The sequence below is a fragment of the Geotrypetes seraphini genome, chromosome 1 (assembly GCF_902459505.1).
Source record: "Geotrypetes seraphini chromosome 1, aGeoSer1.1, whole genome shotgun sequence".
NCBI lineage: Eukaryota > Metazoa > Chordata > Amphibia > Gymnophiona > Dermophiidae > Geotrypetes > Geotrypetes seraphini.
In genome coordinates, this window is record NC_047084.1 from 296729665 (window position 1) to 296754298 (window position 24634).

Below are 24634 nucleotides of genomic sequence, written 5' to 3' on the forward strand. Positions count from 1 at the left end.
TGGTACTTAGATATCCAAAGGATATAGACTGCACTTTGTAGACAAAGCCACAATTTCATGGATGCCCATGTTTAAAACTCGCATTTAACTCAATAGGCGTTGGGTGGTTTGGGCAATGACTCAATTTGGTCATCCTTTGATTCATTTATATAATACTGAGCGACCTAGGGCGTTCATATCATGCCTATATTGTAGACGAATGAAAACCAGGCCTACTTTTGAGTTTAGTGTGGGCTTCAAATAGATCTGAGTTCTATGGACAGAACTCTTTGGATGTTCTTCCGGAACTTAGGCACAGTCTGGATGTCCTTAATGCGATCTGCTAAATAGCTCTCTGGGTTTTTATTTTTGCTTTATTAAGCTCAAAATACATTTAATAAGGCACCACATAAACGGGGCACATCAAAACAGACATATTGCATGCAAAACCTTTTTTTGTGGACAAACAGCAATGCTATTTGCTAATTAGAGGAAACGATCCATTAACTGAAACACAGCACATGAAAAACATAGCTTTAGTTTTCTTGCTAAAAAGCTACCCTTTTTTTCTGACTAAACAGTACTCCAATCAGCTAATTATTGAAAGCAAAGAAAGCACATGACAAAAATATATAGATTGCATACATAACTTCATTTGCAAAAGCTTGAAAACAAAAAAACAAACAAACAGATACAGACCTTAGCATGGCTTCTACTTCATTGCAAATGGAGGTTTGCAGCTACACAATGGTGACCTCATTGTGAGATCATCAAGGTGCACCTGCAAGGTAAAATGCCACAATTGAAATATGTGCTGGGGAGCTGGTTGGGATTTGAACTTATGACCTCTGGAAGAGGAGAACAGGGCTTTTACTTATTGAGCTATACCAGTTTCCAGGCAGGTGTCTCTAACTGCCCTATGATACGATAGCTAAGCTAAGCTATCATATCACAGGGCAGTCAGAGACACCTGCCTGGAAGCTGCTATAGCTCAATAAGTTACCATTGTGCAGCTGCAAACCTCCATTTGTAATGAAGTAGAAGCCATGCTAAGGTCTGTATCTGGTTTTTTCTGGTTTTAAGCTTTTGCAAATGAAGTTATGTTTGCAATCTATATATTTTTGTCATGTGCTTTATTTGCTGAATCCACCTGTTTTAAGAATGACCTCATTGGAGCAATCTTTAGTGAGAAAAAAAGGGTAGCTTTTTAGCAAGAAACATAAAGCTGTTTTTTTCATGTGCTGTGCTTCAGTTAATGGATCTTTCCCTCTAATTAGCTTATGGCATTGCTGTTTGCCCAGAAAAATAGGAGAAATGATTGAAACATTCAAAATACTGAAGGGAATAGACTTAGTAGATAAAGACAGACTGTTCACACTCTCCAAGGTAGGGAAAACGAGAGGGCACTTTCTAAAGTTGAAAGGGGATAGATTCCGTACAAACATAAGGAAGTTCTTCTTCACCCAGAGAGTGGTGGAGAGCTGGAATGCTGTTCCGGAGTCTGTTATAGGGAAAAACACCCTCCAGGGCTTCAAGACTAAGCTAGACAAGTTCCTGCTAAACTGGGACGTATGCAGGTGAGGCTGGACTCATTTAGAACACTGGTTTTTGACCTGGGGGCCACCGTGTGAGCGGACTGTTGGGCAGGATGGACCACTGGTCTGACCCAGCAGCGGCAATTCTTTTGTATTGATGTGCCCTATTTATGTGGTGGCTTAATAAAGCAAAAACCAAAACCCCAGAGAGCTATTTAGCAGATCGCATTAAGGCCATCCAAACTGTGCCTACGTTCCATCCATAGAACTCGGGTCTATCTGAAGCCTAAACAATGCTCAAAAGTAGAATTCCTTACAATGCCTATAAGACCTAGTATTAAAACTGCTATGCAGCTTGCTAGCTCACTCTGTAGCACACTGGTTAAACCTATATCCTTCTATCCTAATGTTGCTGGTTCGAATCCCAATCATTCAGTCTGACAGAAGAGAAATGCATAAAAGCATTAAACAGATCCAACTCCTAGTATTACAATTATAATGAAAAACAGCATAATATCGCCATTCTAATAACATAATAATAAAATATTATAACATTAAGGACATTGTTTGGTCGTCTAAATCTTACCTAAAACCTGATTCTCTAAAGGACGCCTAAAAAGTTAAGACACCTACACAGTGCTGAACGCGATTCTACAAAGGACACCTAACTTATGCGCCTAAACAGCACCTAACTTTAGACGCATTTTGCAAAATCAGGGCCTTTGTTCCTATTGTCTACCTTCTTATATCAAATGCAGGAAAATTGTGTTAACTTTTCGTTATATCAGCCTGACCCTCAGGTTTAAAGTCTATGTACTGCTCTAGAAAAAGGGGAGTTTGGGTTTTAAAGTCTTGTGTTTTTTCTGCTCTTCTAAAGTGAAGTTTTGTAAATTCTGTGTGTGCTCTGCTCAGTAGAAAAGGGAGCTTTGGGTCTGGAAAATGTTGTATCTTTTTTTTATTCTGCTCAACTCTATAGCGAATTGAGAAAAAGGGTTTGGCTTGCCATTGGACCATTTGAATAGTTGTCTTGAGTCTAGCTAGGAGAGGCCATTTCCTGGGACAAAGCCTTGGTGGAAACACAAATTAAATAGCCATGGGAGAGGAGGCAATGTTCTGTTATGGATTTAGAATTAGTTAAAAGACAGAAAACATAGAGTAGGGTTAAATGGCCAATTCTCTCAACGGAGGAAGGTGAATAATGAAGTGCCTCAAGGATTTGTACTGGGGCTGGTGTTTTATAACATTTATAAATGGACAAGAAATGGGTATAACAGGTGAGGTGCACTGTTTCCTCTAAGCCAGGGGTGTCAAAGTCCCTCCTTGAGGTCTGCAATCCAGTCGGGTTTTCAGGATTTCCTCAATGAATATGCATGAGATCTATTAGCATACAATGAAAGCAGAGCATGCAAATAGATCTCATGCATATTCATTGGGGAAATCCTGAAAACCCAACTGGATTGCAGCCCTCGAGGAGGGACTTTGACACCACTGCTCTAAGTTGAGTGGGAGTTCTCCATCTACAATCCTACTAGTATGGAGGGAGGAGTGCTGTTTCACTCTCACATTTTGAATAGTAAGGGACAGGCAACCTCTGCAGAACTCCAGAGAATCTTATAGCCTCTAGAAATTAAAAATACAATATTGAAACACTATGCCTCAATGGCAGCAATGCAGTGGAAGGACTTCCCCTCAGCCTAGAGGGAACAGTGGTGAGGTGATATATTTGCTGATGAGACAAAACTGTTCAAAGTTGTTAAATCACAGGCAGTCTGTGTGAAATTGGAGGGTGACTTTGAGAGCTGAAAGACAGGATAACTATATGGCAGATGAAATTTAATGTAGACAAGTGCAAAGTGATACACTTTGGGAAAAATAACCCTAAATAATACTAGGTTCCAAATTAAGAGTCACCACCAATGACAATACATTATAATCTTCTGTCTAATGTGAAGTAATGGCCAAAAAAAAGCAAACATGTTAGGAATTATTTGGAAAGGAATATAGAACCTAAAGCATCTGTATCACTTCATGCTGGTGACCAGAATGATGGCTGCAGTTTACTTTTGCTGGCCCTACGAGTTGGACATTTTTTAAAAGGAATGATTTGTGACCAACACAGTGAATTATTCTGTGTAGCCAGATTATCAAACAGAAGTTTCAAGTTTATTTATAGCTTGATATACCGACCATCACAAATATCCGGTCGGTTTACAATAATAGAAATGCACTTTTTACAGATTATATAAAAAAGGAATTCTTATGCATATGTAAAACTATAGTTTTATTTTTAATTTTGATAGTTGTTTTATATGGGGTTGTAACCTCGATACTGATATTTCAGGGCTGAAGAGGGCAGGAAAGTCGACAAGTTTAGTAAGTGACTGGTCCTCAGCAGTCGCTTCTTTTCGGATTGGCAAACCCAATCGGTGTTTCTTCTTCTGCTTAGTGAATCGATGGCTTCCTACTTTTGCATGCCATTTCCCCTCATTTGCATGGGTGGATCAGATCGGGTAGGAGATTGATCAGGTAGCAGTTTAGTGAATTGGGTCGGGGTCAGGGAACGATCACAGTTTTGCAATCGTCGGGACAAGATCGGAAGATTTAGTGAATCTAGCCCTAAAACAGCAGCTGGCTATAGATGCAGATTTGTCAGATAAGTATATTTATCTTTTCTCTACTTCTTCTGAATATAATTTGTTAAATGTTGTTTCTTTAAGAACTGATTCTTTGTGTGATTATTTTCTCTTACAATTTCCAGATTTCAGGAGCTTCACTTCTTTTAGTTTGGTACGCATTTCTTGTCTTTTCTTTAAGGTGGGTACCAGGTTGGCGCGCTGTTGCTTGCAGATCACAGGGAAACCTATTAAAAAAATAAATAAGAAAAACCTACAACCCTAAGACTAGTTTTAAAACCCCAAAATTACCTAGTAAACTTTTTCTAGCTAGTGTAAAATAAGAGATAATTGATAATGCCCTAATCTAATTCCGTCTCACAATTTAATATAACTACAATAACCATGACATAAATTTATTCACAGCACACTCCAAAGCAAAATACTGTACTCAAGATTCTTAACCAAGGTTAAAGATAGAAATGACAATGATACAAAAAAATTGGAAAGAATGACCTATCAGAGTCTTCTGATGGAAAATACTTTTCACATTCCTTTTTAATAAAACATCCCTGAAAAGATTTTCATTTAAGTCAACCTCCTGACACTCACTCAAATCATTAGAAGAATATGACTCACAGGTACAAAAATACCTGTCACAAAATATACAGAAAACTGCCCACAGATACCAACAGCTGATACCAAATAAATAGTTGCTTCTGGAAATCAATCTGGGGTCAAATTATTACAATATTGGAAGTCCCTTTATCTCTTTTCATATGATATAATATTATTTGGTCGATATTATTAACCAAAAAAACCTATAAGTGCAAATCAGAATAAATTGCTCCTCATCATGACAGGTGTATACAGATGATAATGAAAAATTGGGATAACTTGAATTATAGTTTTTGGTGGAAGTCCGTATGTCAAGTTTATACGTTTGAAAACATTTTTTCCATGCAGAAGGGGTCATCATAATAAATTTAAGGAAATTTGGGGCCCATTAACAAAATATTGCAAATTATGATATATTAATATTAATTCTCTTTGATTTTTGAAAGATTCCACATCCAGGGGGTAGGGAGAGTGGGAGGTGGGGTTTAACAACTTTATAGTATGTGATTGGAATAGAGTGCATTTTGTTATATTACTTGTTTGTTCACATGTTTGCACTATATATTTGATTTAAAAAATGAATAAAGAATAAAAAAAATAAACCACAAAATAAAGTTACTCAGAGAAACCACAAATCTTCCAACAATCTATTTCAACCTTTAACAACCTTACAGATCAATACCAGAATCTATTAACCAAATTTCAAATTTCAACAAAAATCTCAAATTCCTATTCAAAATTCAATAAAAACATAAATATTTACCTCCTCACAATACACAGAATCCAAAACACCTCTATCCAAATCAAAGATACCCTCCCAACTGTCAAAAATGACAGTTAGAATGATGACAGCTGTCACTGATCCCTGCACGAGGACACAGGTACTGTGCAGAGATCAGCAACATAAAGCTACCAAAACTGCAAGAATAAAATTACATTACACAAACCAGACTTTTAACAAGAAAATAACCAAATTTTTACCTTAAAGAATATTTCCTCTCTCTCTAAAACTTTTTAAAGTCTTTTAATTTCTTTATTATCTTCTGCTGCTGCAGCAGCTCTCTGTCTGCAAGCTGGTCAGTCATGACCGCCAGCTTTCCCCGCGTGCCCTGCCCGCGATCAAAAATTTAAAAAACCCAGTTGAAATCTTTGGGGAAGGCTCTCCGGAGCCTCTTCCCACTATTCCTGCACTCTCCCTCTCTTCAGAGGCATTGCCTCTAAACTTTTTATAAAATAAAAACAACTGACACGAGTAGCATTCTGTGGCGTCCCACAAGGCTCCCCATTAGCTCCAATCCTATTCAATTTATTCATGAGCTTGCTGGGACACATCAAAATGGAAGACGAAACTATACTATCCTATGCCGATGACATCCTCGTCCTCATCCCCTAACCAATAACCATCCTAATATTGCCGAAAAAATCTCAAACAATATAGATAAAATCCAAACATGGGCAACGAACAAGTTGAAACTGAATCCCACCAAGACCAAAGCCATTGATTTCCGCACCGCACAACAGAACATCATATCTAACCTCACTCTTTCATCACGCATCACTCTCACAATAGAAAAATCCACCAAGGTACTCGGCTGCATCTTAGACGACACTCTCACAATGGAACCTCTAACCTTCGGAAAAAGACCATCTACACTATGCGTCAACTGCGTCTCACAAGACCATACTTCCACCCATATCACTTTGCTCTAATCGTTCAGATGATGGTCTTACCTCAACTGGACTATTGCAACTCCGCCTACCTTGGCATCACCACCACTCTTATCCACAAACTGCAGCTCATCCAGAACACTAATCCATTAGACTAATCTACAAATTAAAGAAATATGATTCAATCACAACCTTCATCAGGCAACTACACTGGCTCCCAATATCATCTCAAATAATTTTCAAAACTTCATGTATCCTACACCAGATTCTGTACGGAAACTCAGCAGCCCCTCTCATTCAACTATTCTCTACGGTTTGGTTGACATCAAGAAAAATCCTTAACAGAATTCAACTAAACTTGCCATCCACAAAATACCTCCACTACAAGCAAATTTTCTACTCTATGCTAACTTATCTGGGTGTAAAAACCTGGAATGAGCTCCCAGAAACAATCAGGAAAGAGACAAACTACACTGCATTCAGGAAAAACCTAAAGACCCACCTCTTTGACATTTCCAGCTTCTGTATTGCACCCCCTACTTCTAGACCCCTCCCCTCGCTTCTCCATCCCCCCCTCTAATTTCCTACTTCCTCTTCGATCTGTTGCCTTGAGCTTGTTTAGGTTGTATAGATTAGATTAGGTATAGGTTGTATAGACTAGATTAGCCTAGCCGGCAAGTCACCCATCTGCGGCGCACCCCCCGATCCAACCACATTGCCGAGAACTTCCTGCAGGCCAACTCATTTATAGCCTGAAGCGCCACACCGCAGGCTCTCCCGAAGCATTTTTTTAACTCCGGTGCTTCCTCCTTCCGGTGCTTTCTCCTGGCCCACTGCGCATGCATGGCCGACGAGACATCATCACACATGAGCATGATGATGTCAGCCACATTCCCTTCCCAGCCTCTCCCCCTCCCCCCAAATCAACAGAGACCTGCAGCCAGAAACAGGCCCAAAACCTGCCGCCCCTTCTTCAGCCAGCCCCGATGCGACCCAACCCTCCGGTGGCCAGAACAGAGCCTGGGAACGGCCTTACACAACTTGTGGATCTGGCGAAAAGCCCGGATCCACCATTGGATTCAACCCCCGGATCCAGCAACGGACTTGGAACTACCCGGATCCCAGGCAAAACTTTAATTTTTTTTAACACTGGTTACACTACTTTTGCTCTTCTGAGAGGTGCCAGGCACAGTTCTTCCCCCTTTAATCAGGGCTACTCCACACAAATAGCATGCATGCAATTTGCATGCTACTGTGCTGAGCAGAACCCTATAAATTTAAATTGCTCCCAACACAAACGGTATTTATTACATTTAATAATAATAACTTTATTTTTCTACACCGCCAACAGCCAAAAAGTTCTAGGCGGTTTATAGAATAAAAAGGACTGAACATTCCAGTGATGATACAAAGCATACAAAAAGACAATACAATATTTCAATAATGAAAAATACAGTATGAAACTATAACAATATCAATCAAGTAACAAATGTTTTGAACAAATAGGTCTTAATCAGTTTTCTAAAGATGCAATAAGATGCAGATTGTTGAATCAACTAGTCCAGGGGTCTGCAACCTTTAAGACATAAAGAGCCACTTGGACCCGTTTTCGAAAAGAAAAAAAAACTTGGAGCCGCAAAACCATTATAAAACAAATCTAACACTGCATATATTGTTTCTTATCTTAATGCTATATACAGGATCATGCAGTTAGCTGCTCTCAATGCTCATAGGCTCCCTGCGCTAAAAAACGATATTGCGGTTTAGTAAAAAGGAGCCATAGTGCAAAATATAGACAGCAGATATAAATTCTCAAAACAGACACATTTTGATCACTAAATTGAAAATAAAATCATTTTTCCTACCTTTGCTGTTTGGTGATTTCATGAGTCTCTGGTTGCACTTTCTTCTTCTGACTGTGCATCCAATCTTTCTTCCTTTCTTTCAGCCTCCTGTATGTTTCCTCTCCTCCAGACCTCATTCTCTCCCCCAACTTTTTCTTTCTGTCTCCCTGTTCCCCCTTCTTTCTGTCTCTGTCTGCCCCCTTTTCTTTCTTTCTCCGTGCCCTCCCCCAAGCCACTCGGTTTGCTGCCACCGCCATCGGGGAATAGCCCCCAAGCCACCGCCGTCCCAAGCTTTCCCTGCAGAAGCGTCGCGCTGACCAGCATTCCGCTCCCTGACGTCAATTCTGACGTAGGAGAGGAAGTTCCGGGCCAACAAGGCATTTCTCCTCATTCCATCCAGCCTGAGCCCCATCTCTCCTTGATCCAGCATTTCCCTTCTGTGTTTGTCAGAATTACCATTCCACCTATTTTCCAGCATCACCCTTCTTTGTGTCCATCTCACTATATCTTCCTTTCTTTCAGCCTCCTGTATGTTTCCTCTCCTCCAGACCTCATTCTCTCCCCCAACTTTTTCTTTCTGCCTCCCTGTTCCCCCTGGCCCACGGGACTCCCACAGGGATGCCCCCCTGACCCACGGGACTCACACGGGGACGCCCCCTGGCCCACGGGACTCCCACGGGGATGAAAACAGCCTACCTAAATTCTGGTAGGCATGCAGCGGGGCGGGGCCGCCGGACCAATCAGCAAGCAAGGCTTTCATCTGTGTACGTGCTGAGCTCACTGCTCAGCATGGCTATTTCCCGCCGCTACGCCGGACTTGTAAGCTGCATGCCTGCGTGACACACTACCGGAGCCGCGGCAAAGGTGGAAAAGAGCCGCATGCGGCTCTGGAGCCGCGGGTTGCCGACCCCCGAACTAGTCTAACCATATTTGAACTTTACCTGATTGATAAGCCAAAGATCGATCAAAATACTTTTTATAACGGCAATTTTTAGGATTAGGAAGTGAATAAATCAGTACAATGAGTAGACCTAGTCGAACAGTACAATTCAAAATGAGAGGAGATATAACGGAGCTAATCCAAATAACATTTTATAGCAACTCATTTGGAAATAGCCCATTTATCAAAGAATAACTAATCCATTTAAACAGATCTGTCTTAAAGGTAATTGGGGCCTTTTTCATAATTGTCGGAGAACCCGTATTCAATATACAGCTTGACTTAACATATTTGTTGTACAACTTAATAAATTGTTGCCAATCTGGGATATCAAATTAATTCCAGTGCATGTCAGCCTTTGCACTTTCTCTCAGCTGCACTGGTTGAAAATGGGGGAGATTGTTAGTAGATTGTAAAGTAGCCCTTAATGTACAAATTTTATTATTAAAGAATTCTGCTAATATATCAGCAGATGGAGATTTTTCGTTACTTGATTGCTTCACAGAAGCGGTATTGGTTAGCGTGTTCACTAATTTGAATAGTTCTCTACTGTTTATCTTAATTGTGCCTATTTTTTGTGCATAATAATTGGAGCGTTTATCTTTAATAATTATCTTATCAATTTTTAAATTACATCTCCAATTTTTTTTTGTCTTTCTCATTACCTGTTTTTAATCAGATCCTTTCCAATTTTCTTAATTTCTGCTTAAAAACCAATAATTCTGAATCATACCATTCATTTTGAGGTCTTTGTTTTCTTTTACATGTCTTCAATGGAGCTATTTCATCTAAAATTTGATTGCTGATCGTTTTCCACATATTTGGAAAATTTACCTCAGAGTCCAATTTGACTGCTAAGTCACAATGAGACCAAAATGCTACCGGATCAACAAAGCCTCCTTTAATTACACTCTTTTCTGCCCAATCTTTTAAAAAATTTGAATGAGATGATCTCTCCTGCCAGCTTAATTTAAAATTACAAATACAATGGTCTGACCAGACAGAATCATTCCAGCATACCTGACTAAAGAGGCCAGGCTGCTCTTTACTCCCAGGGAGTTCCGAATGTCAACTGATTCTTGATCCTATATATGAGGAGATCAGGTGGCACTGCTAGAACCAGAAAAAGAGAGAAGGGGGCACTCAGCTATCCCTCAAAGCCACCTGAAAAGCAAAACTGTGCTGTAGCAGGTGTGACTGCAGGCAGAAAGGCTATTGCACTTCTTTTACAGGATGCCTGAAGTTAATTCACACTCTGGTTTAGGTTTTTCTGTTATGGTTAAAAAACTCTCTTCCAAGGAACATGAAGCGAGTGCAATAATCTATAGCAGTGTTCTTCAACCCTTTGACACCTATGGACCGGCGGAAATAAAATTATTTTGTGGCCCGGCAGTTGAAAAACACTGGGCTAAGTCGTGGGCTAGACTCAGCCCATCTCCGCCCCAGACCTCACCCCATAATAGTACTAATTGTAACACCATTTTTTCCATTCATTTTTCATATATACACACAATATAATCATATTAACAACACATAATGGTTAACCACAAAATTAAACTACACAAAGCACACTGTATGCTTCTCAATATTCATTCCTACCAGAACTCAGATAACCCCATGCAAACACGGGACAAAAAACTAAAAGTACTAATATATACAAACAAACCCTAAGGTGCAAGACTCTGCACGCAGTACAACCCCAGAGGAAAAGAAACAAATGCATTTCTTCCTGAACAGACAGCAGATGTAAATCAATCACTAAATTAAAAAATAAAATAACTCTCCTACCATTGGTGTCTCCCTCCCTCCATGCTGTGCCTTGCCTTCTGGCCTGCCCCCACCCGCACCCCATGTTATCTTAGGGCTGGCTCCCTCTTCCTCAGTGCTGCAGTGCACAAAGCCGTGGGCAGAATCCCGCGCCTCATCTGGAAGCCTTCCCTCTGACGTTGCAACGTCAGAGAGAAGGCTTCCGGTTCAGGCGCAGGACGCGCGTAGGAGCCTCTGCCCACGGCTTTGTGCACTGCAGCACTGAGGAAGAGGGAGCCGACCCAAAGCCAACACCGCATTGATCACACCGTTGACCGGTGGCTGAAAAGCACTGTCTGGGGCCCGATGCAAGTGGACTGGCAGGAAATTTCTGTGGACTGATGAGTTGAAGAAAACTTATCTATAGTGCTCCTTTGAGTCCTGTAACCTTTGAATCCAAGCAACTTCTTGCAAAAGCTTTCACCTTTTAAAGTCTTACACATTAGTCCAGCCAGAAGGTGCTGATTTCCTCCTGCTGCTGGTTTATAAACAGCAGAGGAAGGAACAGTTACATCCCACTGCACTGTTTAAAAGACAGTAACATTCACTTGCCTAGTAATCAGTTTAAATAAGTTTAACCAGCTTACTAAAAATCACCTTTTAAATCCAAAGTGTCACTGTTTTTTTCCCACTGTCTGGATAAGCTACAATCTGTTTTGACTGCCCCCTCTGGCTATCATTCTGCAGGGAGTCTTCATGCTGATGTCTTCTCCTTTTCTGCCTGTTCTGCTCACACAGGAAGAGAAGGGCACATAATAGGGGGCGGGACCTGACAGAGAAGGAATGAAGATGTCAGCAGGGGACTCCTTGTAAGTGGACAGCAGTTGTGGCAATCAAAAAAAGAGGAGGTCTGCTGTTAAGGTAGTCCAGGATCCATGGGATCCTGGAAAATTCTGCTGCCTTTTTTTTTTTTTTTTTTAACCAGGATTTCAATACCGTTAAGTGAGCATCCTGAAGATCCAGGTTTTACCTTGTTCTGGTAATGACCTAGTGAATAGTCAGTGCTAATGAATAAAAATCTAAGGTGGAACAGAAGACACATAATGAGGAAATTCAGCAATGATCAGTGATGTCTAAACCAATAAAAAAAGAATAAAAAAAGAAAAGAGCTAATTAAACTGCTCGTTTTACTGGCAGTTGTTTAGGTCTGAATAATGGTTGTGTGGACTGCAAATACAAAGAGTTTTAGCAGACATAGTCCTCAATCAGTTTTGAAGAAGGCTGTTTGCTGTAACTACTAATTCAGCGTTGTCATTTACCGTTGCATTAACATGTATATTCTACATCACCCACACTCAACCCACATTTCATAATCACAACTGACTTCACTTGCCTGGATTGAAACAAGCGATCTTTTACTTCCTTTCACTGTGAGCAGCCACCTATAAAGCAGCCACCGATCGCTTGTCATTCATACGACGGTGCTGTAGAGAATCACACGTCTGGGATAGGCACCGAAAATGTAGGCCAGGGTTTTCCAAGTCTACATTTCCGGCATCTATGCCAAGAATTGGGCCTACGTAGGTGCTGCACGGTGCCTAATTTCACTTCCGATGTTAGCCATGCCCATAGTGGCATTAAGCACCTATATAGGCGCAATTCCGGTGCCATTTATTTTTATCATTTTAAGCGGCATTTCTCAATTAACTGAGGCATTGGTAGGGCGCTGCACTGTTTATAGAATATTCCCTAAGATGGAGCGCTTTCTACGCAGGACTCTGGGGACATGTGGCCTTTTTGTCACATCAATCCTTTTTTTTTATTTGTTTAGATATATCCCTGATTATTGCTATTATTTTCTTGTTAAATATCACTGCATTTCCTCATTATGTGTCTTCTGCTCCACCTTAGATTTTTATTCATTATATCTGACAGTCACTAGGTCATCACCACTAGTTCTTAAATTTTTCACAGCGTGATGCTTCTGTATTCAGATGCTGTGTATGGTTGCTCTGTTTTGCTGTTTGGACTTTGCAAAAGTAAGCATTAGTGTAGTTTTATTTGTAGTAGGAGTTAGTTTTTACAGTAGTTGAACAATCACAAAAGTGCATGTCACTTATTTCTTTAATAGTTTTAATGATTTAATACTTTTTTAGCCACATATTGCCTCCAGTTTATTTTTTCAGACTGCCATTCTTTTTTATACATTTCCGTCCTTATTATGCCACTAGTACATTTCTGTTTCACTGGTGTTGGACAGAATTTACGGCAACTTTTACAAAGCCGCGCTAGCGGCTGCTCTGCACTAAGGCCCCGAAGCCATAGAGAATTAAAGGGCTTCGGGGCTTTGTAAAAGAGGCCATTAATTTCACTGATCTCATACAGCCATGTCCCAGATGTAAGGATGTACTTACCAGGAAGTTAAACCAGCAACATGCTAAAACACATGCAAAAAAATCCTTATCTTCTGAATTATGCTTTATTGAATATAGGGAATGTACTCAGAATTAGCTGGTTTCTCAGAGACCGAGTCTCTGGGCACAGGTTTATGATGTAGACATAGGTGAAGGTTTGGAGAGCAGGAATGAAGAAAAAGTATACAGTGAGGAATTCCAGATGCCAGGGAAGGAATGCAAAGTTGTCGTTGCGTGAGGTCAGATGCTTATGCATGGTGACTAGACACCTATAATCAAGGGGGGGGTGTCAGCCCTGTGACTGATGCAGACAGAGGCATGAGTGTGATTCTAAACAGAGAGGATCACCCAAGGCAAGGGGAGGTGGCAAGAGAGAGTCCAAAGAACAGAGCTTAGCACCAGGAAGAAGAAAGGTCACACCTTGCTGACCTTGTCAGGGCAAAGGTATAGAAATGACAGGAAAGTGAGAAGTGAGGCAAAGAATTCACATTTAGATGAAAGAAGAAAGGGAAGTGGTCTTAGGGGAAAGGCCACTGGCAGAGAAGTTTTTAGAGGCAAACAGAAGTGGCTACAGCATATGTAAGACTACATTGCCCAAAGTGCCTAGCTCACATATCTTTGCAAGAAGTAGCTACAACAATAAAGTTTCTGTGAAATTACTGAGTTACATAAAGCCTATCTTGGAGTCCTGTCATAACCAGGGTAAGGCTGCCAGGGGCATAACAATTAGAGTTAAGATGTTGATTTTCCTCTCATGTGGGATTTAAAGTGTTTAAACTTCAGTGACCCCTGTCACTGCAGTGGGAATCAAACCCTCTTCTTCAGGTTGTCAGGTCACTGGACTAAACTAGTAGGTTCCTGGCTACTCTTCCAGTAAAGCTAGAGGACAAAATATGAGGTTGCAGAGTGGTTAGACTTAGGAGTAATAGCTGAAAACCTTTTTCTTGGCGAGGACGGTGGATGCCTAGAATGCCCTTTTTGTGGAGATGGTGGAGACAAAAACAGTGACGGAGTTCAAAAATTTGTAGGATAACCACAAAGGATCTTGAAGAGATCGACAGCTTTATGTTCATTTACGATGCACAGAAGCATTGCTTAAAATGGCAGCTCCAGCACTGGGGAAAAGCCAATGCCAGCTGGACTTAATACGGTCCATGTCCCAAGACAGAGCGATATGAGCTGGACTAGGTTTTGATGGCAACTCCAATAGCTAGGAAGTAGGGCCATTGCAGGGCAGACTTTTTTTTTTTAATGGGTCCGAGACCAGATAGATGGATCAGAAGCAATTATATATATTTTATACCACATTTATATCCTATGAGTGCGGGGAGTGGGGAAAAGATCTCTTATACTAGCGTTCAAAGTTCAACTCAATCATTCTCCCATGTTCACTGACAGGCTTTTAATCTCTTATGAATCCTCAAGGTCATCGAGATCCTCTAACCAACATCTCTTCAGCATTCCCTCAATTAGACAGCTATTCTATGATACAACGCGAAAAACCATTTACTCAGTAGTTGCGCCCACACTTTGGAACGCCCTTCCCCTAACACTACGGCAAGAAACTAATTTAAATAATTTCAAAACCAATCTTAAAACTTTTCTTTTCAAAGATACCTATGAAATTTACGATTGATAACTGGAGGGGTGGGAAAGAGAGAGAAACGCAAAGACGTCTGTTCATGACATTCCCTCTCCCTTGTTTTTTTCTTATACCCTATTTTTTTATTTTCAATATTGTACCCTTACCCTCTTCCCTTTTTTTGTACTATTTGTCAGTATTGGTTTGTTCGTATTTCCCCTAGGTTTTTAATTAATTTTTAAGATTGTAAAATTGTAATCCACTTTGGTATGTAAAAGCGGTATATCAAGTCTGAATAAACTTGAAACTTATAGTGGAACTTAGCAAGCAAAAATGTAATACTACTGAATTACTGGTTCAATATTGCCTTGGAAATAAATGACTGTCGGGCAGACTAGAATGGACCATGCAGGTTTTTATCTGCAGTCATTTACTTTGCTACATTCTAGTCTTTTCTACCAAGAGTACAGACAGCTGAATGGTTCTCCACATTTTTGAAGGCTAAAAGGAGTTGGCTGTCACTCACTTGCAGGAAAAATGAATAATGGTATGACTCACCCTATAACCAATATTATCTGCTTAAAAATGTCTATCTCTGAAAAATATTAAAGAAGCAGTTAACAAAATTCTTTATTTTTATGGCAACAGAAAAGGAATGTATGACTCTCCATTGGTCGGGTAAAAAATTGGTAAAAAATTCTAAAAAATATTTTTGAAAATCACATACAAGGTGGCTTCATAGCCTTAAATAAGTTTATATTTTGGCTATATTTATAAATTGAATGTTCTGACACCTTGAGAATAATTTCAATATTTGTGCGTGGATTTGACTCTCCATTGGTGGCATGGGATAAGCAAATATCATCCTGGCACTTGCCTGCAAGGCTGACTACATGTCCAAAAGTATAGTACAAAAATCTGCTGCTGTACTGAAAGCTATTAAGCCCCCCAATCTTCCTTAATTTGTTGCTAATTAAATAATTGCATTTTATTTATACAGAACATTCTGCAGTGACTTTCATCCATGTCAAGTCAAACAGGGTGGATAAAAATCAATGATTTAAACAAATTGGATTATTTTTTTATTTAAATTACAATCTTTTAATTTAAATTTGATTTTTTGAAATAAAATGTTTTTTTTTGAGGAAAATTCTATCTAAAAATAGTTTTCTATTTATACACTACAGTCCAAAAGGTATTCATTATGAAATAGGGATTAGTTTTTAATTATGTAGCATGAAGCTGTATATTCATGCAATGTTTAAATTCTGGAGGGGTGGAGGGGGTAAATGAATTCCATTTATCTATTCATAATGTCACGAGCACGATTTAAATCAAGACTTTCTGACTAGTGATTTAAATCAAATCCACCCTGGTCAGAAACATAGTCCCTTTCCATAGGAAATAATTAATACAGGAGCTGAACCCCATGTTCACCTAGGAGAGATCTTAACAATGGAAGGGGAGATGTAATTTTCAGTAGCTTGCCTAGATACAAAGGTCATAGGTGCTATAGTATCTGTGTACCTAATAATGTTCAAAGAACAAAACTAGTTTCTCTCTCTTTCTTTAAAAAATGTGTGGATATATATACCCATGGATGCTGCAGACTGCTGAAAATATCAGCTCTCCCTTACTCTCAAAAGTTTTACCAGTAGAACTGACTGGAGTGCTCAACTCTTTAATACTAGTCAGTGAAATGTGTGCTAAAAAACAATGTATGTGTGCTAAAAAACAATGGATGAGGGTCACCAAGGACCTACAGACATTCTTTCTATTTTTTCAGGTTAGCTGCATATAGGAAAATATACCCACATATGTGATAATCAAATACAGGCACTACTTTTCCTCCTTCTGAACTTCCAGAATACCCATTTCTCCATGGATAAATATAGTCATATCGATGAAACTTGGAAGCTCTTATTTTACCTGCCCAGTGGGTGAGGCAATTTTCATGCCGGGGGAATCTTGACAGGCAAATCCTTAGTTATGAATTAGCATTTTCTGACACTTGTCCTCTTCTTGCTGCTGACTGAGCTTGTAAAAGCAATAATGCAGATATGGATCCCTTTTAAAAAGGGTACTCAGAGCCGTCATCCTTAAGAAAATTGGTATGCTTACTTAGCAAAATTGGTATGCTTACATAGCACTAAAAAACACAATTCTGAAATAATCTCTTAACACATGATTTCATATGACTACAATGCACTGTAAACCCCATTTACTGCAACGCTACATAATGAGAGATCACTTATAAATACAGTCAAGAGCTGTCCCTTGCTGACCCCAATGTGGTCTAAGTTTTCATCCACCAATTTCAATGATGGTTAAATAAACTTGCTTTTCTAACAGTACTGCTGATGACTTTTTGGTCTACCTGAAAGATAAACCCATCACATCAGACGTGGGAAGTCATATCTGTATTTCGAAATTGTAAAGTTAACCAACTGGCCATAAAACGTTGGAAGGATAAAATCAAGATACTTTTTGAATCCCACACTTTCATACATCTTCTGAGCCACGTGCTGTACCACTAAGGTGTTCAGCACAATGGATTTACAGCCATGCTGGTGAGCAAAACTGATCACTGTCCTGCACAGTGCTTTGGCAATCCCTAAACCTCGGTAGTCCCTCCTCACAGACATGCGCTTCAGCAAAAGTTCCTCACTTTTGTCTTCCGACAGTTTCACGGCCACTGTGCCTATAATGCTGCCTTCTGCTTCCACCACCCAGAAGCAGGAATTCTTGCCTTCCATGTATGTCTTCCGGATGTTGAGCAGGTCCTCCCTTAAGCATTGTTCGATATAGAGGGACCAGATATAGCCAACAAGCTGCCTCCCAGCAGCCAGGAGCAATGTGATAGCCAGGATGGGCAGGAGGAGGGACTTGGAGCTGAGAAGCAGGAGACAGAATGTAGACATAAGGAGAAGGATTACCCATGACTGTTTCAGTACATGCATGCACACAGAAGGCATGTACTCGCTCATCCCTGTGGAAAAGAGATCTCGAACAGTCTCATAATCCAAATCTTCATACTCTCGGATTCGATAATCCACCATGGTGCTCTATAAAACAAATAGAGAGAGGCCACAACAGCTTGCTATACAAATTGCACGGGCAGAGCACGAGAGATCAATTAGTTGATATAGCACAGGTGTCAAAGTCCCTCCTCGAGGGCCGCAATCCAGCCAGGTTTTCAGGATTCCCCCAATGAATATGTAAGAGATCTATTTGCATGCACTGCTTTCATTGTATGCTAATAGATCTTATGCATATTCATTGGGGAAATCCTGAAAACCCGACTGGATTGCGGCCCTTGAGGAGGGACTTTGACATCCCTGATATAGGTATACTGAAACGTCACTGTCAGTCTACGCTCAGGTTCTTAACTGAGACATCTTCTATGGCATCAATACAATTGAAATTCATGAGCATTACCATAATGAGAATTAAAATACAAGCAGTCCCCGAGTTACAGTCACCCGACTTAAGTACGACTCGTACTTAAGAACAAAGTTGCGGCTTCATTTGATTTCACTGAGCAGTATTTCCAGTGGCAAAGACTCCTACACTTCTCCTGCAGCAGATTCAGGAATGATGCAGGGGACAGTGGGCCCTTTTGTTAGCTGGGAGCAAAGGTAAGGAGCAAGAATCTTAAAATCTGCAAGTTCTGAGTTACATACAAATCCTACTTAAGAACAGCTTTAAAAGTGTAACTCATTCTTAATCTGGGTACTGCCTGTATATGCTTCTAAAATGCAATAGTATTTTTAAAATCAAAACATAACAGATCAGCCTTTGCTGAAATCCATTTATCATTTGTCAATGCCTTAACTATTAAGATTTAGGAATAGATACTAATGTGCATTAAGGGGATAATGAACATTAAACAGCAAAATTGTGCATTATTTTACCATAGCACATGTTTAAAGGTGCCACAGACTGCATAATAATGAGTTATAAATGCATGCAAAATCAACAACACAGCTTCTCTTGAACTTCACAACATTATTCCAGGAAAGTTGCATTATTCCAGGAAAAAACACCAGCTCAAAGCTGGTATTTTTCTTCCTGAAGTGTGTTGGGTTGCCAACACATGGCCCAATGATCCCAGAAAGCCCTTCTTAAAAGGGACCAGCACAGTTAAATCCAAGAGATACCTGGGGTTTCTAGGTCTTCCTCCTCTAATTCCCCAACCTTTGGGGACACAAAAGTGCTAGACTTTTGACTATTAATTTTTCCTTTTATGAATGATACTGTATTACTAATTCCCTTTACCAGATGTGGCATAGTGCTGGAGAGGGGTGATAGGAGAAAAGGACATGGGGCTGGTGGGCAGTGGTGAAAAATACTGCACATGATCTAGAAGATGAGAGAGTGAGAAATGTTGGATGTGACAGTAGATGGGGTGGGAGAGATGCCTAGATCTTTGAAGTCAGATGGACAGTAAGAGAGAGAAGGAGACTTGTTGCCAATAGGGGTGGAAGAGAGAGGAAGAAAAATTGGACTCAAGGAGGGACAGAGAGAGATGTTGATTGGGGAAGGGAATGAGGTCCGGAGGAGAGGAAGCGTGCAGGAGGCAGAGAGAAAGAGATGTTGGACTGGTGGAAAAGAGGGAGAAATGTTGGATGTGGCAGTAGAGGGAGTGGGAGAGATGCACCCTGGATCTCTCTCTCTTTCCCCACTCCCTTTGCAGCAGGGGACAGAATGAGAGAGAGGGAGACATGCTGCCAATGGGGGTACAGGAGAGAGGAAGAAAAGTTGGACTCATGGTTGGGGAATGGAATGAGGTCTGGAGGAGAGGAAGCATGCAAGAAACAGAAAGAAAGAAAGAAATATTGGATGCACAGTCAGAAGGAAGTGTAACCAGAGACTCATGAAATCACCAGGCAGCAAAGGTAGGAAAAACGATTTTATTTTCAAATTAGTGATCGATAAGTCTCAGTTTTGAGAATTTATATCTGTTGTGTATATTTTGCACTATATTTGTCTATTTTTCTATAATTGTTACTGAGGTGACATTGCATATTTTAAAGTCATCTGCCTTGACCTCTTTGAAAAAAAAATGAATATAAATGATAATTAACATTTTCGCTGCTTACAGTGTGCTTTGTGATTTTTTTATTTTGTGGTTACCATTATGTATTATTAAGATTATATGAAAAATGGATGGAAGAAATTGCATTACAATTAGTACTATTATTATGGGGGTGGAGTCAGGGGCAGAGCTTGTGCAGGTCTGGGGTGCAGCTTGGGCAGGGTACTAGGCCTGAAGAAGTTGAGAAACACTGGCCTATGCTACAGGCGGAGGGCTAGAGAAGTATCAGCAAACTATGCAAATGCTTTTTTCTATACTGTTTCTGCAGCACATATATGCTGTCCCCAATACTTTATGGAAAGTTCCATATCTAATACAATTGGCAGTCGATCTGCCAGCATACCCTTTTGACGAGCGCACGAGATGTGCCTTTAATACATGAACTTGAGATATGTTTATATGTATCTTATTTCAATTTCCATCTCAAATCTGCAGCCCAGACTTGCCGGTGTACACTGACGCACGTACATGAGACACGCTTTTAACACACTATCGGCACCACCAGACCTGTTGGTAATTTTGGATCATTAAAGGCTGATGCTTCATTTAGTGCATCACCAGGCAATGTTAGGGCATTGCCTGGAGTGCTCGTTTTAATATTAATGACCTCATTGTACTATATTTGCATAGCAGAGTCAGAGGCACGGAAAAGACAGTGAGCCATTATGTGCATCGGTAGGTTAAATACTTCAATGCTAAACATTAGAATTGGTTTACGTCGATCATTAAATGCACAGTAGATTTAGAACATTGGGCTCCTAATTGCCTCTAGTGCCAGCATTAGGGTTTGAGCATCAGGGCCAAGCACTTCCCACAGAAAAATAAGGAAAAACACTTCCTGCTCAGCTGCAGAATAATCTAATTTCAAGTTTATTAAAATGTTATATATTACCTCATAATACACTTTCTAAGCAGTTTATGAATCTGGCTGTTGGGTGGGCCTGAGGTAAATGACACCTATGCCTACATCCTTCTATATCTCTTGCTCACTCAACTACTGTATTACTGCCACACACTCACAGCTAGGCTCTCTGTGCTTTTTCCTACTTTTGAAAGGATGAAATGTGAGAGGGGAAGGCCATGAATAAAGACCAGGGGAGGCAGTGGAATAATAAGGGGTGGTGGTGGTGAGGGTGCTGGCACCCCTCTTCCTCTCCATCCCCCGTTCCGCACCTTCACTTCCCTCCCACCGTACCTCTATCTCTTCGCTGATGGAGCAGCAACTCCAACCTGCTGCTCCCTTCAGCATTGGCTCTCCCTCCGACATCAATCCTGGGTCCCGCGCCTAGGAAGTGATGCCAGAGGGAGAGTTGACACGGGCAGCGAGTTGGTGACACTGCTTGTGCCGGGAATTTAAAAGAGGTATAGGATAGGGAAGGGGTGCATGCGTGTGACTGGTGGGGGGGCACCACTGCCCCAGGTACCTCTCACCCTTGCTATGTCACTGGGGGGAGGGATTGGTTAGAAAATAAATGGAGCTTCCAAGGCTGGGTTTTACCATTACTTATTTTTAATCAATTTATATATTTGATAATACATGTTAAAAATTTTTCTTTCATATAGGGTTATCTGGGTTACCGTGTAACACGGTCAATCTAATGTGTCTAGATCAGTGTTCTTCAACCACCACCGGTGCCGGTCCACAGAAATTTCCTGCCGGTCCACAGGGCCAGCATGTGCATCAGGCCCAAAACAATGTTCTTCAACCGCCGGTCCATGGTGCGATCGATGCGGCGTTATCTTCGAGCCAGTTCCCTCTTCCTAACTGATTCAGTGCACAAAGCCACTGGCAGTGGCTCCTACGGGCATCCTGCGCCTGAACCGGAAGCCTTCTCTATGATGTTGCAACGTCAGAGGGAAGGCTTCCAGATGAGGCACGGGACGTGCAAGGTGCAATTAGTACTATTATGGGGGCGGGATTTGGGGTAGAGATGGGCGGGGTCTGGCCCATGACCTAGCCCAGTGTTCTTCAACCGCCGGTCCATGGAATAATTATTTTATTTCTGCTGGTCCATAGGTGTAAAAAGGTTGAAAAACACTGGTCTAGATTGCTAGAAATAAATCACCTTGAACTAAGATCAATAGAATAACATTACAAAAACAAAGCACTGGCACACGCAGTCCTGCAAGCTGGGTACAGAGTATTTCAGGGAAGATTAATTCACAAACCCGGCTGCCAGCGTGCACTTTTTAACGCCGTTTCACATCCACGGCCAGAGCTCTAGTCTCTACCCACCTGCCTCACGGGTCCCTCGGTTCCCAGCACTGTCTTTCCCTTCCTTTCTCAGGCTGACCCTAAACCGGAAAGACCGCCCAGCGCCGCGGAAGAATCCCCCGGCTGCTCTTAAGGTGGACTGCAGAGAGTCTCCCTGGACTTGAAGGAGAGCTGAGCGCAGACTGAGACTCTAGCAGAGGCGAACTTCCCTACGGTCCATCGTCTCTGCACAAATCCTCCCCCACCTCGCTTTGTTGTAGAAAAGGCAGCCTGTACGCAGGACACCAAATAGCAGCTGCAACAAAAGGGATCAAAGTAGTAAGAACTGTTCAGCGCCGCAAGATTCTGGGCACACCTCCCAGCGCAGCTCTGCTGTAGCCCCGCCCCGTGTTGTGAGAGGGGGCGGGGCCCAGGTCAGCTTCTACAAGCTTTGTGACCCAGGTCAGCTTCCACAAGCTTTGTGAGCCTTAAAGCTTCTGTAGCCCCTTCGGCGCTTCTCATTCTGGTTGTGTAGCCTCTGCTGTTTTTTCTCCTGCTCCAGAGGCCAGTTAGACCATAACCATAAAGGAAGAAGAACCGGGGGGGATCGGAAGGGGAGGCAAGAGGAAATACGGGGAGAAAGGGGAAAACCAAGGTGGAAAAGTAATAGAGGAAGGCAGTGGCGTACCAAAGGGGAGGTGGGGTGAACTAACCCGGTCCAAGCATGAGAGGGGGGGGGGGGGGTGTTCTCGGCCTTGGGATCATAGTCCGGGAACTTCCCCTTCTCACAGCCCGGCCCCAAGGCCTGCTATTCACAGCTAAGTTCCTTGTTTTATGAGAATTTTGCATATTTGGATGTATTGTTGATTATGGTGGAGATGGTCGACCAATGATTATACTAATTCCCACAGAGTGGATCCTCTAATGCAGGGGTGTCCAATGTCGGTCCTCGAGGGCCGCAGTCCAGTCGGATTTTCAGGATTTCCCCAATGAATATACATGAGATCTATTTGCATGCACTGCTTTCATGGTATACTAATAGATCTCATGCATATTCATTGGGGAAATCCTGAAAACCCGACTGGATTGCGGCCCTCGAGGACCGACATTGGACACCCCTGCTCTAATGAGTTGGGAATAAAAGCAACTGCAGTTTTCCACATTCCACCTGAAAGTACTTTTTTCGCAATGTATGCATAAATTGGTCAACACTGAGATATACTGTATATAGATATTGACATTGAGGATAAGAGATAATAGATCTTTTTGCTCCACATGTTTTTGCACATTCTCTCCATTGACTTTTTTTTTTTGTAGAATATATTGTCCTTGGTTTTGTTGTTCTTAGTGGCATTTATTTAGGTGCCAGTAAGCACCTACATTTTTCTTTTAAATGGTTTTTCCCCTTTTAAAATAACATTTTCAACTTAAGTTAGGTGCTAGCAGGGCGCCTAAGTTAAGGCGCCATTTATAGAATCCAGGACTTCAAGACTAACAAGAAAGGACTTAACAAAAATCTTTTCATCGCATTATAACCTTAAAATTCTATTATCTTCTGATCACTTATCCATCTCTCCCTCTGTTACCTGCTCCCCCCACCTTTCTTTACCTCTTCAGATTGTTATTGGAATGCTATGATGATTTTGTTGTCATGGTATACTCAAGTCTGTCCTGACCAAAAACCATATTAGCCCCCACTTTTACAAAACTGCAAGAGGTTTTTAGCGACGGCCAGTGTGCTGAATGCTCTACACTGCTTCGATGGTTATAGAGTTTCTATGAGAACTGGAGCAGCACAGAGCATTCAATGTGCTGGCCAGTGCTAAAAACCTCTTGCGCGGTTCTGTAAAAGGGGAAGAAGGTAAGTTAGTCCAGTAAAAAGGTATCACCTTGTTTTCCTTTTTTATGTTTTATTTCTGTTTTATTAACCTTTAAAGTGGACTTTACACAGCAATTGTGGGGTCCTTTGACCAAGCTGTGGTATGTAAAAGGAGTCTTGGTGTATCTTAACAGGGGTCTTTCCTGGGCACTAAGGCTATTTTTACCGCAGCCGGAAAATGGCTGTTATCCCATTTTCACAATTAATGGCCATGTGCTAATGTTGCCATTAGTGTGCAACCATTAACAAAAATGAATGTGTAAGCCCTTACCGCTACCCATTTTGCAGGCAGCAAGGTTTTTTCAGCAGAGGTAGTGTAGCTGTGCTGATTCGCGCCGTCATGCCCACTTTGTTCCCAGACATGCCTCTTCCAAGAAAAATTCTCAAAATTAGTGTGTGCACCTTTGGAATAGGGTTACCAGATTTTCCCAAAGGAAAATCTGGACCCATGGCCTCGCCCCCCAGTTCCACCCCCTTAACCTGTTTGTGCGTCAGGATGGCATCCACGCATGTGTGGATGTGACG

The 24634-nt window shown here is 41.3% G+C and overlaps 2 protein-coding genes across 5 annotated transcripts in view; both read right to left on the minus strand.

The window, feature by feature from the left end:
• Positions 1-17996, minus strand: part of LOC117364633 (probable N-acetyltransferase camello) — a 28635-nt gene extending 10639 nt beyond the window's left edge. The window contains exons 1-2 of one of the 3 annotated variants that reach the window (XM_033954053.1): positions 11600-11759; positions 4264-4374 (exon numbers count right to left, since the gene is read on the minus strand). The gene's annotated coding sequence lies outside the window, so the exon portion shown is untranslated. Of the gene's footprint in view, positions 1-4263; positions 4375-11599; positions 11760-17874 lie in introns of those variants that run through there. The other 2 variants (XM_033954042.1, XM_033954033.1) reach the window with 2 other exon arrangements.
• Positions 12032-22633, minus strand: LOC117364641 (probable N-acetyltransferase camello). 2 transcript variants are annotated; one of them, XM_033954075.1, is made up of 2 exons: positions 22497-22633; positions 12032-18003 (listed from the first exon to the last, which is right to left on the minus strand). In XM_033954075.1, the coding sequence occupies exon 2, from the start codon at positions 17995-17997 to the stop codon at positions 17332-17334; it is 666 nt and encodes a 221-aa protein (XP_033809966.1). In that variant the 5' UTR covers positions 17998-18003; positions 22497-22633; the 3' UTR covers positions 12032-17331. The 2 variants fall into 2 exon arrangements, with proteins under 2 accessions (XP_033809966.1, XP_033809958.1); XM_033954067.1 differs by lacking the exon at positions 22497-22633 and adding an exon at positions 22273-22488.
• Positions 22634-24634: the final 2001 nt, after the last annotated feature.

Excerpts from the sequence above, each read along its gene's own strand:
- LOC117364641 (XM_033954075.1), bottom strand. The coding sequence starts at position 17,997 with ATGGTGGATTATCGAATCCGAGAGTATGAAGATTTGGATTATGAGACT.